The 17,347-nt window shown below is 41.2% G+C and overlaps 1 protein-coding gene across 2 annotated transcripts; it reads left to right on the forward strand.

Moving 5' to 3' along the window:
* Nucleotides 1–3,013: 3,013 nt before the first annotated feature.
* PHAX (phosphorylated adaptor for RNA export) lies at nucleotides 3,014–16,708 on the forward strand. 2 transcript variants are annotated; one of them, XM_049648444.1, is made up of 5 exons: nucleotides 3,014–3,154; nucleotides 5,324–5,943; nucleotides 8,423–8,543; nucleotides 10,274–10,357; nucleotides 15,728–16,708. In XM_049648444.1, the coding sequence occupies exons 1-5, from the start codon at nucleotides 3,059–3,061 to the stop codon at nucleotides 15,995–15,997; spliced, it is 1,191 nt and encodes a 396-aa protein (XP_049504401.1). In that variant the 5' UTR covers nucleotides 3,014–3,058; the 3' UTR covers nucleotides 15,998–16,708. The 2 variants fall into 2 exon arrangements, with proteins under 2 accessions (XP_049504401.1, XP_049504402.1); XM_049648445.1 differs by having other exon boundaries at nucleotides 5,330–5,943.
* The last annotated feature ends 639 nt before the right edge of the window (nucleotides 16,709–17,347 follow it).

Raw genomic sequence — 17,347 nt, forward strand, 5'->3', positions numbered from 1 at the left:
AAGAGAATGAAATGAATCACATATGCAAGCATATATAAAAACTGCAAAGCCCTACAGAAATGTAAATGTACAGACTGAACTCAGGACACCTTGAAAGCATTCTGTAGTAGAAGTGGCCGTCTGCAAATGGCCAATCCTGCTTTCCAAATATCTTTTTGAAAGGCATTGTAGGATGGTGATTAAAACAAGGACTCTGGAGTCACATGAACAGTGCTTATGATGTCCTCAGTGAATGCTAGAAGTCTTCGTTCCTCAAGGAGAGCTAGCCAGGAGGCAGAGGGATGTGACCTGAACATGAATGCTTGCCCCAAGGCAGCAATAAATTAGAGAAATCACCACCACTTGGGATACAATTTCAGTTTTGCAAACTCAAAACCTGATTTGTCAGAGCATTGGTGAGTGACACCGTTGCTCTGGGCAAACTCATTAATCAAGCTCACAAAGAAATGATGCTCCAACTAGAAAGCTGGCATATTATTTTTTGGGAAAATTATCTTCAGAAAGGACCAACAATTCACATCCTATGATCACTGCATTCTCTCCCAGGATACAAAACCTATTTATTTAACAAGCCCAGAATCAGAAGCGTTATTGATTAGCAATATGACGCCAGCATTTAATGGCATCAGGCTAAGATAGTTTCCCCAGTGTCCAAATTAAATGATAGATTCAATGCAGTCCCAATCACAATACCACATTTGGCTAGCAGATCTAAAGTTTAAATGGAAAGGATTGAACAATCCTGGGGAAAATGAACAAATTTACATTACCTAATTCTAACAATTATTATACAGTTGTACAATTATTATAAACCTAAGTAGTCAAGACAGTGTCACGTTGGTATAAAGATAGACATCAAGGTTAATGGTACAGAATAGAGAACCCAGAAATAGACTCTCATATATATAGTCAATTTTCAATGAAGGTGTCAAGGAAATTCAATGGGGAAAGGATAGTCTTTTAAAAAAAAGGTGCTATATTAATAAAAAAAACCCCTACAAAAAAAAAAAAAAAAAAAAAAAAAGAACCTTGACTTTCACTTCATAATGTATACCATACTTAACCCCAAATGGGCCAGGGACCTAAAAGTAAGAACGAGAACTGTAAAACTTCTAGAGGAAAACAATGGAGAAAATCTTTAGAAAGTGACCTATTCTATGCATTTTATGATATTTAGCTGCAGCTCATACTACATAGGAAAATGTTAATTCTAGCATGAAATTTGACTCCTACCTCACACCATACACAAGCAATTCCAGGGGGATTGTAATTTTAGGTAGGAAAGATAAAGCCATAAAGTTGTCTAAGAGTTAAGAGACCTGGAGTGAAGACTCAGCTCTTATACAACATGGCTGCAATCTCTTTTCATTGTCAAAATAAGGAATTGGACCAGGTGATTTCCAAATTCCTTTATAGGTTTAAAAAAATTTTTTTAATGTTTATTTATTTTTGAGAGAGACAGAGACAGAATGCGAGTGGGCTAGGGGCAGAGAGAGAGGGAGACACAGAATCCAAAGCAGGCTCCAGGCTCTGAGCCATCCGCACAGAGCCCGATGTGGGCCTCGAACTCATAGAGCTATGAGATCATGACCTGAGCCGAAGTCAAACCCTCAACTGACTGAGCCACCCAGGTGCCCTGCTTTATAGGTTTTAAATTCACATTTCACAAATTTACATTCATTCCATTCCATACAGTCTAGACATTTATTCCAAGGAAATAATAAAACAAGTTTATAAAAGTATGTGTTAAATGCAAAATTGGCTACAGCCTAAATGGGTACCATCAGAGACTAAATAAATGATGGTATCTCCAAGCAAGGGAATACTAGGTAGACATTAAAAAGTATCCAGGATAAATTGCTGTATTTTCTTTTTTTAGTTTTTAAAATTTTTTTTAAGTTTATTTATGGGGGAGGGGGCGTAGAGGGGCAGAGAAAGAGGGAGAGTGAGAATCTGTAGCAGGCTCCATGCTGTCAGCACTGAGCTGTATGTGGGGCTCAATCTTACCAACTGGGAGATCATGACCTGATCCGAAATCAAGAGTAAGAGGCTTAACCCACTGAGCCACCCAAGCGCTCCTAAATTTTGTAAAGCTTTTTTAAAAGTACAATCTACCCCCTAACATGAAGTTGGAACTCACAATGCCAAGATCAAGAGTAGCATGCTTCAGCGGGGGGAGTGGCTCAGTCTGTTCAGCGACCCCTTAAGGGTTGAGGTCATGATCTCACAGCTGGTGGGTTCAAACCCAGTGTCTAGATCGGCCCCACCACTTGGGGAACTGAACACTGGAGAGAAACAACAGTAAATAAAACAGACATTCCAGGGGGGGAAGAAGAAAACAAAATGAAAACAAATACACATGGCTATTGATGTCATGAAGAAAAACAAACGTTTGTTCAAGAGTGAGAGCAGAGGATCTTGTTTTAGTTAAGGTGTTTGAAGGTGGCCTCCCTGAGAAGGCAGCATTTAATCAGAAAACTTAATCATGGAAGAGAACAACCTGCGCAAAGAATGGAAGTGTCAAGGGTCCGCAAGGCAGAGGCCACAGCAACTGCAATTGCCTTGAACCGTGAACAACAAAGGATGCTTGAGGGACAATGTGCACGGAGCCCAGCGCGCTTGGAGAGCTACCTCACGCACTGTCTGAAATTCTCCCCAAGAAGCTACGAGAAGAGTGGATTGAGCAGGAGCAAGAATGGAAGCAAGACGCCTTGCGTGGAGCATCCTGGTGAGGGATGTGAGGCCAAGGTAGGAATCCCCGACGGCCGCTGTCCATGCACAACCTTATGTTTGCACGAAAACAAAGTTTGAGAGAAAACGTGCCAAACTGTTGGGGAAACAGGAGATTGATTTTCCACGGCGCGGCGCTAGTGGTGCACAGTTTGCAATGATTGTGCATATCCGCCAGCGTTGACCCAGGTATCCGGAGTAGGCCGCGCGCAAGGTCAAAACGGGAGCCGGCCCCTCGCGGGGGCGCCCGAGCAGCCGCCGCCGTCTGGACCTTCCCGCCGCCCCGCCGGAAGTGCTCTCCTGACCCGCCGCGCCACGCCGCGGGAAGATGGCGCAGGACGCCGGCGACATGGAAGATGGGCAGCTTTCGGACTCGGATTCCGACATGACGGTTGCACCCAGCGACAGGCCGTTGCAGGTGCCGGTGAGTGTGAAAGGCGGGCGGGTAATTCGGAACCGGGAGCGCGCAGCCCGGGCTGCGAGGAGGCACGGGCGGCGGTGTGGGTGAGGGGCGGGCGCGCGGAGCCCGGACTGCACAAGGGACGCGCGGCGGTGTGGCTGAGCGTCGGGCGGGCGTCCCCGGCCCGGCACGCGGGCCCTGGCGGCGGGGAGAGGTGCTGGGCGGGGACGCGACAGCGGGCAGTCCGAACCCTGGCGCGGCATTTCGTTGCCAGGCGGGATCGCGTGGCTTTCGGCCTCCTGGAGACTGGCGTGCGGCGGTCGCTTCGCCTGCCCTGCGGTGCTCTGGGTTTCCCGAATTTACGGAGTTTGCCTGCCGCGGCGCGAGTAGGTTGTCTCGGCCCGGCAGATGTTGCCGAAAATGTATGAGCTGGGGACAGCGGCCAGAAATAGCCTGTGGCACTCCTTTTCGCCTTGGGCAAGTAAGGAGACTGAGGACCGGGAATGAAATTCATCGTATGCATGGGGGCCTGGTTTTCCATAGTCCCAACCGACGCCGCTTCGCCGTGCAATAATGTGACACCAGGTTTTGTATTAACCTCCCCGTTTTTTAAACGGGAGTGTATTTTGATTGCCTGCTAAGTAGCAAGCACTTTGAGCGAGCTTTGTGCTAGGCTGCTTGCCTTCGAAAACTGGCGCCTCTACTGTGTGACCAGTGCCAAGGTATTTAGCCTCGTGCCCCAATTTGTGTAATGGGAATGATAAGAATACGCCGCTGATAGGGTATTTGTTAGGGATTTAGTGAGTCATACAGTGCACAGCAATGCCTGACGAATCTTAGATGCTTTAGTTACTTGAACAAGGGAAAACTGGCTCCCCTTCCTGCCTGCCATTTCTTTTTTTTTTTTTTTTAATTTTTTCTAATGTTTATTTATTTTTGAGACAGAGACAGAGCATGAACGGGGGAGGGTCAGAGAGAGAGGGAGACACAGAATCTGAAGCAGGCTCCAGGCTCTGAGCCGTCAGCACAGAGCCCGACGCGGGGCTTGAACTCACGGACCGCGAGATCATGACCTGAGCCGAAGTCCGACGCTTAACCGACTGAGCCACCCAGGCGCCCCCTGCCTGCCATTTCTAGCACATACTTGTGTTTAGTACAAACACACAGTTGTTCCCTTTTGAATGATGTCTTAGGAAATTGATAGAAAGGTTTCAGTTTTGGTTTTTGGTCTTTTCCAAGTTGTTTTACATAGATTGACCCATGACTCGGTAAGCTTAATAGAGTGAACTGTGCAGTTTTAGACGTAGTCAGGGCTTCCTATGTGTAGGAGTTTACAATCCAATATCAAAAGAATATGGTCACAAAACCCTACAAAGGAAGTTTATTTATCTAAGCGCAAGAACGGCGTGTTTTGAAACAAAGAAAAATTCTGTCATAACTGTGTTCACCCTAAAATAAAACTTGTCAATTATTTTACCAGCAAAAATGGGATTTACTCTCAAACAGCAGAGAATCACAACTCTGACCAAGCGTTGCTAGGGCAAAACCGTAGGCAAGTGGGAATAATGAAGAGGAATGCTCCTTTATAGAGGAGGGGGAAGAGTTGGGAGGGAAAAAGCTGGGAGTTTAAAGTATAGTGGCTTTTCATTGGTTGAGTTGGGACAGTCTCTCAGTGTCTGGGCTGTTGCCAGGCTACAAGAAAAGCTTCTGCTTGCTGGGTTAGTAAGGTATAGGCATCTTTCTGTGTTAGGTGCAAGTTATGGTCTTTTCCTGATGATAGGGCAGGAGAACTCCCTCTTCTAGCCTGCTGACCCTAGTTTAGTGAGGTTTCCTTTTATTAATTTTCACAAATGGTACTAATAATTATGGCGTATGTCATTTTCGAACATTCTGACGATAACTGAAAATAGAGAAAATCTTCCAAAGTGGCAATTAAGAGCTTTGGTAAGTTTTTAGAAAAAAGCCTTAGAACTAAGTGCTGTATTAGCTTTACAAATAAGAATTTGTGGTTTTAAAATGGGAAGATTCCCTGTAGAACTTTAGAAAAGTAGGGACTGGATCGGTTTCAGAGATTCATTGAGGATTGTTGTGCTTCACGGTGGTCCCGCTGAATCCCAAAATAACTTGTTTAAAACTGGGGCGTGCTGGGTGCAGCTGATGTGTTTCCTGCGAATTGACTGCATTTCTTTTCAGTTGCAGAAGACACTAGGTGGGGACAGCATAGTGAGGCCCTTCCAGGGTACTGCAACGCCTTGTGCACCAGTGTCACATTATCGGACTGTTAAAAGTGTGGATTCCAGTGAGGAGAGTTTCTCTGATTCCGATGATGATAGCTCCCTTTGGAAACGCAAGCGACAGAAATGTTTTAATCCTCCTCCCAAGCCAGAGCCTTTTCAGTTTGGCCAGAGCAGCCAGAAACTACCTGTTCCTGGAGGAAAGAAGGTTAACAACATATGGGGTGCTGTGCTACAAGAACAGAATCAAGATGCAGTGGCCACTGAACTTGGTATCTTGGGAATGGAGGGTACTATTGACAAAAGCAGACAGTCCGAAACTTACAATTATTTGCTTGCGAAGAAACTTAAGAGGGAATCTCAAGAACATACAAAAGAATTAGACAAAGAGCTAGATGACTATATGCACGGTGGCAAAAGAATGGAATCAAAGGAAGAGGAAAACGGGCAAGGTCATCTCAAACGAAAACGACCTGTCAGAGACCGACTAGGGGACAGACTAGAAATGAACTATAAAGGCCGGTATGAGATCACAGAGGATGATTCCCAAGAGAAAGTAGCTGATGAAATTTCTTTCAGGTGAGCATTAAAATTTGGCCTACAAATGAGTGCTTGGCCAACAATCTTCCGTTTATTGGAAATGAATCTAGGTACATTAAGAATGTTTCTTTTTAAGGTTGAAAAAATTTTTATTTATTTTGGGAGCGTGCGCACGCGCGTGCGTGTGTGTGTGTGTGTGTGTGTGTGTGTGTGTAAGTGATCAGGGGAGGGGCAGAGAGAGGGAGACAGTGGATCCCAAGCAGGCTCCGTGCTGTCAGTGCCCCATTCCAGGCTCGATTCCAGGAACTGTGAGAGTGTGACCTGAGCTGAAACCAAGAGTTCAGTGCTTAACCGACTGAGCCACCAAGGTGCCCCTCTTTTGAGATTTTTAAATTTGAAGGATGGACTCTGGGCTTACTTGGTTATAGGACTATATCTTGGTCGGGTAAATACATTTTTTTAACAAGCTCAAATTTTGTTTAGCTTTTTATTAGCTAAATTAAATTAGCTAAATTAATTAGCTAAATTAGCTTTTTATTAAATTTGGACAGGCCTGATAAAATAATTTTGCAAGCTTTTAGGAACTTTGAGCAGCTCTTCCCATTTAGTGCTTATCTTTTTAAAAGCTTATCTTTTCACATTGTGGGGTTTTGTTTTGTTCTTTAGCGGTTTTTTGTTTTTGTTTTTTTTTAGTTTTTTGTAATGTTTATTCATTTTTGAGAGACAAAGAGTGAGTAAGGGAGGGGCAGAGAGAGAGGGAGACACAGAACCCCACAGGTTCCAGGCTCCATGCTGTCAGTACAGAGCCCAACATGGGGCTCAAACCCACAAACCGTAATACCATGACCTGAGCTGAAGTCGAACACTTAACTGACTGAGTCACTCAGGCACTCCTGTTCTTTAGTGTTTTCAGATACTCATCACCTTTCTTTTATAATTTCATTGAGGCATATTGTACACATGATAAAATTCACCCATTTTGGGTGTTGATTTTTTAGCAAATTTATCAGTTTACAACAATAACCATAAACCACTTTTAAAACATTTCCATCACCCCAATTAGATCCATCATAACCATATGCCCATTTAAAGCTATTCTTTGTTCCTATCCCAAATAACTGCCAGTCTACTTTCTGTTGGCATAAATTTGCATTTTCTGGACATTTCATATTGTTGGACTCATACAGTGTATATTCTCTTGTGCTGGATTTATTTCACTTAATGTAATATTTTTGAGACTGTCCATGTTGTAGCAGGAATCAACACCTTTTTAATTTATATACATATACAAACATCCATATTGAATTGCTGTTCCAATTCTTAGCTATTATGAATAATGCTCTATGACCTTTGACATACAGATATTTGGAAACATTTTAATTTCTGTCGGGTAAATACCTAGAATAGAATTTCTTGATGTATAGTAAATTGATATTTCATTTTTTTAACAAGCTCAGATTTTGTTTAGCTTTTTATTAGCTCTAAGTCGTTAATGAATAATGTCACTTGAAAACAGATATGGTTCAAGAGTAATATTGGTGGTAGGAAAACAAGTATTTACCTTCCAGGCAAGCCTGTCAGTGTTAGTACTGGATTTTTAACCTGCAGAGAAAGTTTGGAATTTGAGCGTTGGAAAGGAATTTAGAGATTTTTATAAACCAAAGACATCACTTTACAGATCAGGACACTGAGACCCAGTAGTTCATATGACTTCTCAAAGTCACGGCTGTGTCAGAGAGTCAGAACTAAACCTTGGTCCCTTTGTTCCTAGTCTAGTGCTCTTTCCACAGTAATACAGTGCCTCTTGCTGAGAAGGAGCAAGGAAGCCAGGTCTGGTTAGAGAACTGGTAGAACTCCCATATTAATCCTTTATCTCTATGGAGTATGGACTCTGATGTTAGAAGTGTTACTTAGGCTTCCTCTCTTTTTACCTCTCAGTAGTAGGATGAGGATAAGTACCTGTTTCATAAGGTTGTTGACACAATTAGCTGGTATAACGTCTACAAAATTTTTAGGATTGTGCGCATCCCATAATAAGTCAGTAAATATTAGCCATAGCCTTTGTTCTGAGGCAGAGAGACTAAGAGGAAGGTGCTATCCATTTTAAAGCTCCCAGACGTCTCTGGGACTTTTAGGCATAATAATTGAAAGCATAGTGTATGTTTTTTAATTGTTTTGAAAAGAATGGACTTACCTTCTTTTGCTTTTAGGCTTGCATTCCCTTTGCTGGATGGGCACATTTATTTTGAAACCACCATAATCCATGAAGGCAAAATGAGGAGGCAAGTTATGAGACTTGAGGTGGAACCTTGAGGTTACTGTCTTCTTGGGTAACCCAAGGTAGCAGCGTTTCCCTATCAGTGATTCTAAGGTTAAATATTGAATATTTCAAAACACAGATGTTAGCAGAATAGGATTTTGATCCTACTTGGGCACTAACGCAGGAGACTAAGGTAGATTTCTTCAACTTTCTACAACAAATAAAGAGGTTAATATTACCCTGTTTGTTCCTTATCAGGTTGCAGGAACCAAAGAAAGATCTGATAGCTCGAGTAGTGAGGATAATTGGGAACAAAAAGGCAATTGAACTTCTGATGGAAACAGCTGAAGTTGAACAAAACGGCGGCCTTTTCATAATGGTAAGACTAACTACTTTGTTGTTTCCATTTTATATTGTGTTTCATGTGATTATTTTACAAAATAAACTTATCTCTGATTCTTGGATCTCTTACTTACCAATTTATTGCCGTGTGTTTCAGATTTTAAAAAACTGAATTTAAAAATTCCGTATCGTTGGTTTTTGCATTTATTACTTTTCTTACAAAAACCATCCATAAATTGTATCCTGTTAGTGTGTGGTCAACAACACATCTCTTACAGTGTTTGTTGAAAGTAGGGGCTAACATTTTTTTTTTTAATGTTTTTTTAAGTTTATTTATTTTGAGAGAGAGTACAAGTAGGGGAGAAACACAGACAGGGCGAGAGAGAATCCCAAGCAGGCTCTGCACTGTCAGCACAGAGCCCGACGCAGGGCTCAAACCCACGAACTGTGAGATCATGACCTGAGCCGAAGTTGGACACAACCAACTGAGCCACCCAGGCGCCCCTTTAATGTTTATTCATTTTTGAGAGACTGAGAGAGACAGAGTGCGAGCACGGGAGGGGCAGAGAGAAAAGGAGACACAGAATCTGAAGCAGGCTCCAGGCTCTGAGCTGTCAGCCTGGGGACCGTACCCACGAACGGTGAGATCATGACCTGAGCCAAAGTCTGACACTTAACTAACTGAGCCACCCAGGTGCCCCCGATATGGTATTTCTATTTTTAATTTTTTAAGGGACCTCCATGCTGGTTTTTATAGTGGCTGCACCAATTTACATTCCCACCGACAGCGTACAAAAATCCCCCTTTCCCCGCGTTGTCACCAGCAGTTGTTATTTCTTATCTTTTTGATGCTAGCCATTCTGACAGGTATGAAGTGAGAAACACCACCATTTGAGAGTGGCAGAAAGACCACTATTTTTGCTTAGGCCAGATCACATGCAGTGGCAGTTTATCCTATATAATGGTTTTGGAGATAACATTTAATTCAGCTTTCACACTGGGAGACGATGAAGTCTGAATGGCTTCTTTCTTATTTGCCCTTCATGAATTTGAAAAGTAACATCACGTGAAAGTGAGTCAATATTATACTTTAGAAATAGGAAAGAAACCCATTAGAATAGATAGCAATGGCTAAGGAAATAGCCTGTGAGCATAGATTATAGAAGTTAACAACAAGACAAGTTATAATAGTCACGAAGAGCGCTTGGGTCGTTCAGTTGACCCAACATCTGACTCCTGGGTTCAGCCCAGGTCATGATTTCTAGGTTGATGAGTTCCAGCCCTGCATCGGGCTCTACGCTGGCAGCATGGAGCCTGTTGGGGATCCCCTGCTTGTGTTCTCTCTCTTTTTCTCTCTCAAAATAGATAAATAAACTTAAAAAAAAAAAAAAAAAACAGTCATGAATGTATTGGCACCCCTTTTTGTGTCACTGCTAATAGCTGAACACAAAGTTATAGATTCATTAATATTTTACCAAAAAAAATTGTTTTAAGCATTTATTTATTATTGATAGAGATAGAGCGTGAGCATGGGAGGGATAGAGAGAGAGGAGAGACACAGAATCTGAAGCAGGCTCTGGACGCTGCTGATAGCACAGACACGGGCTTGAACTCACGAACCGTGAGATCATGACCTGAGCTGAAATCAAGAGTTGGACACCTGACTGACTGAGCTACCCAGGCACCTGGTACCTGTCTGTTTAAAAGACCCTTTGGCCATTCGTGGAAAGAGTGTATACAGTATCATATTTCTGCTTCTTTTTGTAGAATGGTAGTCGAAGAAGAACACCAGGTGGGGTCTTCCTGAATCTCCTGAAAAATACTCCTAGTATCAGCGAGGAACAAATTAAGGTAAATAAAAACTATAGTGCCCTTGACTTTTAAGACCCATCATAATTTGACTTCTCCTCAGCTTCTTTTAATTCCCATCACCTGTTTTGCCTTAAATTGACCAATTTTGTCATTGTCTCATTTCAAGTAAAACATGTGCCTTTATAAACTCTTCCTCTTCGTTTTCTTCCCTTGCTGAGCAGCGTCACAGTTTCCTTTATGGCCATTGTCCTGGTCGTTTAGCATGTGATTTTTTTTTCTAGCCTCCTTCAGCCTTTTACTGATGAAAGATTTCAAACATGGAGAATAGATGAAATAATAACGGGATGAATTTCCTGCACTTAAGATTCGGGGTTGTTAATATTTTGAGATTCTTACTTTACAGTTGTTCTTCTGTACCAGTTGGAAAAAAGTAACAAACATCATGACACTCAGCCCTAATTATTGTAGGAAGCAACTGTTAATAATAAGGACACTGTCTTACATTGTATCACCTAAGAGAAAGAAAAACAATTTCTTAGTATCAGGTATTGACCTGATTTGTCCCCAGAATGTATTTTCTGCCTTTTTTTCCCTCCCTCAAACTCGGATCCCATCTAGATTTTCACATTTCATTTATTGTATCTCTTTCGCTCTCTTTAACTCCACATTTTCTTTCATGATTTAGACATTTTGAAGAGTCTGAGATGGTTGTATAATAGAATGTACCACATTGTGGTCATTGTCTCCTTGTGGATTTGTTTCATTTCATTCCTCTGTCTCCATTAGTTCTTATGAACAAAAGCTAGCCTCTTCACTATTAATCATTTGTACGTTACTAGAATGTCCTCTTTGGGCTTTCTTCAGCAGTGTGAGTTTTTCATGGCTCAGCATTTATCTTTTAATTTGTTAATTAAGGAACGTGATTACATTTAGCAGATACAATCAAGATTAAGAACTTGCTTCTTGCATAGGAAAGAGGTGATGGACGTGGGCCACAGAGGGTGTATTGGATCAGCTTTGTGTTCTCTTTATTATAACTGGATAGCACATGTCACAGCATTGTGGTTTAGCCGTTTATAATGCTAATGATGACAGGTAAATAAAAGCCACTTCTCTTGAGCTAACGCACCGTCAGCACAGAGCCAGACTTGGGACTCGATCCCAAGGAACCGTGAGATCATGTCCTGATCCGAGATCAAGATCTTGTCAGACGCTTAACCAACTGAGCCACCCAGGCGCCCCTCAATGTTACTTTGTTTCCCCTCTTTTCTGGCTGTCCACTTCCAGTCATTTTTTTAAAATCTGCTATTGAAATTGCTACAGGAAATGTTACTGTTACCGCACATTTGAAATCTCTTGTCCATACTGCCTTTTTTTCCTCCTGAAACAATGGTAGATTTGTAACAATGTCATTTTCCTGAGGAACACGCCTACTGAGTAGTAGAGCGGGGCTTAACTGCTTGCGTTTTCCCTCCTCCCACACTGTAATCCCTGACAAAAGGTGTACACTGACAAGGAGCGTTCTTCTGAGGAACATTAAACATTGTTTCATAGCAGAATGTCCCTGTTTACAGAGAAATAGCAAGGTGAGATAAAAAGAATTCTCTAACATTCAAAATCTGGGTTTTAATCTTAATTTTGCCATTTAGTGATTACATGAATACAAACAGACCACTTACTTTCTCTCAGCCTTAATTTTGTCATCTATGAAGTGAGGACTGTAATAAGTGCCCTGCCTATTGAATAGAGCTCTGAAGGGATTAAAGAAAGTGGTATCTGGAGAAGATTCTTCTAGGTAACCAAACTTTGGACAGATAGTTTCCACAAGCAGAAGAGAAGAAAATAACATTTATTCACCATGTCTGCAGCACTGGGCCACTTATTTATAGGATTTAATCTGCACCCCGTTCTGTCAAAGTAGATGTTCCTGTGTTATGCACAGGACGAGTAATAAAAATGGTTAGCCTGGGATTGCACAGACTACTGACTTGAAACGGGTTTTTTTCACTGAATCACATGTCTTTGAAATTCAGTTCTAACTCATTGTGGAGAAAGAGATTTTAATGTTAGTAGGTTATGTTAAACTACCAGAAACATTGCGTTGTAACAACAAATGGTAGAAACATTTGGAATACCTAATAATTAAAGAATGTTGACCAAGAGGGACATTTTTTGAAGCTTCTTTATTTTAAGTAATCTCTGCACCCACTGTGGGGCTTGAACTGACAACCCTGAGATCAAGAGTTGCATGTTCTTCTAAGCCAGCCAGGCATACCCCAAGAGGGACATTTTTAAAAGGACTGCCCTTTAGCCTCTATTTTTGTGAAGCATTAAAAAACATTTTTTCCCCAACATTTAGTTTATTTTTTGAGAGGGAGAGAAAGAGCCTGCATCGGGGAGGGGCAGAGAGAGAGAGGGAGACACAGAATCGGAAGCAGGCTGCAGGCTCCAGGTTCTGGGCTGTCAGCACAGAGCCCCACACAGGGCTCAAACCCAAGAATGGCAAGATCATGACCTGAGCCGGAAGTTGGACGCCCAACCAGCTGAGCCCCCCCAAAGCACCCCTTTTCACAGCATTTTTAAGAAAAGGAGAAAAATGCAGTATTATTCAAGTTTTTTGAAAGGCAAAGTACAAATTTATAATGAAAAAGAGGCATGGGACAATTAATTGATATGTAGAATAGCAAAAAGTTACCAATGATTTGGTCTACTCAAGGGGGTTTTAAATGTTTTGGCTTTTAAGGTTTTCCTTTGTTTTTCCAAATTTTATGCATGGTGCATGGCTTGAGTAGTTTTGTTATTAGAGGAAAAAACCTAAAGCAAATAGTATTTCATCATAGGTCATTTTAAGTGTCATCAAATGATAATGTTATAATTGTTCTTTGATCACTATAATGCTAACACTCAGTCTGTAGAATTCGGAAGGAAGCGGGAGCTGAATTGAGTGGGTCTTTTTGCCTTTTTAAAATTTGATTGTGTTTTGGTATGTGACGTACCATTTTGGTTTGTAATTAAGTTTTGTTTTGGAAAGTATAAAGTTTGAGAGAAAAAAAAGAATGAGTAGTTAAAAATAAATTAATTTGCTATATATATATACATGCACACACACACACTTTTTTTTTAAATGTCTATTTATTTATTTTGAGACCGAGAACATGTGCACATGTAAATGAGCAGAGGAGGGACAGAGACAGAGGGGGAGAGAGAATCCCAAGCAAGCTCTGTGCTGTCAGCACAGAGCCCAATGCAGGGCTCGATCCCACAAACCATGAGACCATGACCTGAGCCAAAATCAGGAGTCAAGACACTTAACTGACTGAGCCACCCGGGCACCCCTTAGTTGCTATATTTTTTAAAAGTTTGGCTGTAATGGTCTCCCTGTGCCAATAGCATACAGTTGAATTAATTAATTAATTACATATATGTAGGAAAAAACTGCCCTCAGATTATCTCTTGTCTGCATTTGTCATAACAACACTAACAACAGGTTACAACATTTCTTTGGGCCGTTTCCCAGTTTGTTCTATCACATTCATAACCCATGGAATGCAGTTCCTTTTAAAAAGCCTTGATGTATTTGGAGTGAAAAGGGCAACTTTATAATTTTACTGAGTGTTGCCAAGCATTGTACTACTTAGAATTGTTGTTATCAACATGCTCAGATGTGCTTTCCCGTGAAATGCAAATGCTTCTCCTTGCAGCTTCTCTTTCTCTCTCCGCTTGAAGGTTAAGTAGACTCTTTAAAAGATTGTGAATTGTCCCTCTTCTGTGAAGGCAACACAATCGGTTTTAAGAATGTGAATTTGGAGAGCTACTAGATGAGCTAACTTTTTATACCTTCACCTGTTGGCTCTGCAGTCTTGTGCCTCCCTTTCCTCCTCGGATTTTAATGTATGTGCTGCCGATGCGGGCACTCTCCCTTTCCTCGTCAGAAAAGGATAATACCCACTCCATGAGCTTCTGGTGAGAATGAACAGTTCTTAGCACCATGCCTGGCATGTAAATGTGCCTGTTCGGTAAATGGTTGCCAGCCTCATTTTCCTCTTGTCACTTTCTTGTGTCTTTCCTCCACTTAACACGCGTACCCTCCTTCTCCACCTCCAATCCCTTGTCCTTTCTCTAGCAAATACTTTTAGTCCTCCTGTCCACCAAAGCGTTCATCTTCTGAAGCTTTCCCTTGTCGCCTTAATTTGAGAGTTCCTTACTCCTTCCTCTGCTAATTCTGTGTGCTGCTTGTAACTACTTAGCATAAATTTTTGGAGAGGGCCCCCTTTATTTCACCGTCTTCCACAGTGGTTTTTATAAACAAGGAGGGATTTGTGATTTGTGCACTTGAAGAACATAATAGAGACTGACTTGGTTACAGCTTTTAATAATCCCTTCCCAGAAGATAATAGGGTGCCCATCCTACCTTCTGTTTTAAACCTTTGAACCCGCTCTGTCTTAGCAGTCATTTTTGGCCTTCTCTTCAGATCCCTGACCTACTTTTCTTTCTTTTGTACCCTCTGAATCTACACTTCTCCATCTGTATCAAGGTTCCCAGAGGCTATTGTAACGTTTTTCCATGTAATAGTTTAATAAAATGCATTTTCCACTTCAGCTCTCATCTGCTGGCAGTTTTGCCTCTTGGAGGAGGTGAGGACGTTTGGCAATGCCTGGAGAAGTGTTTGGTTGTCACAGTTTGGGGATGGGTGGATATATGCTAGTGGGTAGAGGCCAGGCATGCTGCGGAACACCTTGCAGTGCGCGTGGCAATCTGCCACAGCGGTCGCCAAGGTGGAGGGCCCTGGACTAACAATCTCGTATTTTTGTGTTATAAAATCCCTTTTCTGTAACTTCTTGGAATATATCCCAGTGCTGACTATATTGTGTTTATGCCTTGTGGTCTAAGTTTTTGACAGATTTATGTGCCCACATTAATTACAGTGACATTTTTTAAGGAATGGATTTTTTCCATTGTGTAGGTTACGTGATCGTACTTAGTCACACATTTCAGGCGTTGCTTGGTTTCTTAGCATGCACAGTCACGTATGGTTATTATGACAATTTCAAAGTTAGTACACTTTATTTCAAAGACTTGTGTTTTTCTTGTGACACATTAGATTTTATTTAACTCCCGAATGACGTGATTTTCCTGCTGTCTCGTCCCACGTAGGAAACCTGTAGCTATGATGGTATGTTATGGTTGAATGAGCGTGGGCCCCGGAGTGAACATGGGGTTGATCTGGAATTACAGCTTCATCCTCTGTCTGCAGTGGGGACTCCCCTACTGTCTTAGACTCTGTGCGTCATTTACGAGTCTAATAATATTTCCTTGTTTTTTGTGAGAGATGGGGATCACGAAGGGTCCGCCTTGTACCAAACATTTAATAAACGGTACTTCTTCTTAAGGTTGTTCCTTTATTGTAGGACATTTTCTACATTGAAAATCAAAAGGAGTATGAAAATAAAAAGGCTGCTAGGAAGAGAAGAACACAAGTGTTGGGGAAAAAGATGAAACAAGCTATTAAAAATCTAAATTTTCAAGAAGATGATGACACATCACGAGAAACTTTCGCAAGTGATACCAACGAGGCCCTGGCCTCTCTTGATGAGCCGCAGGAAGGCCACGGAGAGACCAAGTTGGATGCAGAGGAAGCCATCGAGGTCGATCATTCTCACGATTTGGACATCTTTTAGTACATTTTGAGGATTAAGCCTTTCTAGAATAACCTTGTAATAAGCCATTTCTACTGAGATTGCTTCGTTTTACTTTGCACTGATAAACCTAAAAATCTGGACAGAAAGAACTGTTTTCTTGTTGAAAATAATGTTGAATTTGTGGGAAGATGAATGTTATTGATAGACACATTTCTCATGTCAAAATATTTAAAAGTATATAGCAGAGATTTAATTTCTCAATCTGTTGCATGTGTTAGTTATTACTAGTTGATAATTACTTTTGTCTAGGTCATTGTAACATGCCATTCAAAAAGTTGTTTTCTTTTTTTGATTTATCTTTGTAGCGAATTATGATTGGTTTCAAAACATTCCGTAAAAAGATCTTAATAAGGCACATAAATTGTTAAACTGTTACAAATGCATTCAAATTTAGTTTTTTTGTGTTCTGAGAACTTTCAAGCAATTTTAAGGACAGACAAAATAGGTTTATACTCATCAGTATAAACTTATTTGTCAGGAAGTAAATTAACATCAGAAGCTTTTCAAAGAAGTATTCATTCTTAACTTTTTTTTGACTTCCTTTAAATTAACTCGATCTTACACTGAATACTGAATGTGATCCATACCTGTGTAATTACCATGTACATTTAAAAAATTCCCGGTGGTTGCCTGCCTAAGACTGCTTTACCTTATGTTAAGGAAATTGGGTATTAAAAATGTTACATCTGCCTGAAGTGTCAAATTACTCATTCTTATTGAAGGAAATAAAAGTAGTTAAGGTGTTCCAAGGGTTGACTTTAGTCTACAAAATAGATTAGGCAAAAATATGTAAGAAGCAATTGTAAACTCTTCTTTACAGATAGTACTTGACGTTTTTCTTTAGTTCCTGGAATACATAGTCATTGAAGTTGGATCTAAGGATACAAGTGGGAAAAGAAGAGGAAAATGGTTATTGGTTGCTTTTTATTCATAACGAACACAAAAATAAAACTAGATTTTGGGCAGTGACTTTTTTTTTTTTAAGATTTATTTATTTATGTAGTGTCTATACCCAGCATGGGGCTCAAACTCGGCGTTGTGAGTTCAAGAGACTCAGGCACCTCTCAGCCAGGTGCCCCTCAAGTGACTGTGTTTGAAACCTCAGACATGCTTTCATAAAATTGCTATAACCAAGGGAAGAAAAATATTTTAAATACGTAACTGAATATTGTTTCTGAGATTGTTTATGAGAGGTGATGTTAAAGGTATGTTACGTTGGGATAGGGCACCGGAGTGGCTCAGTCATTTGAGCGTCGGACTCGATTTCGGCTCAGGGCGTGATCTCCCGGTTTGGGAATTCAAGCCCTGCATCGGGCTCTGTGCTGACAG

This window comes from Panthera uncia (assembly GCF_023721935.1).
Source record: "Panthera uncia isolate 11264 chromosome A1 unlocalized genomic scaffold, Puncia_PCG_1.0 HiC_scaffold_17, whole genome shotgun sequence".
Classification (NCBI taxonomy): Eukaryota; Metazoa; Chordata; class Mammalia; order Carnivora; family Felidae; genus Panthera; species Panthera uncia.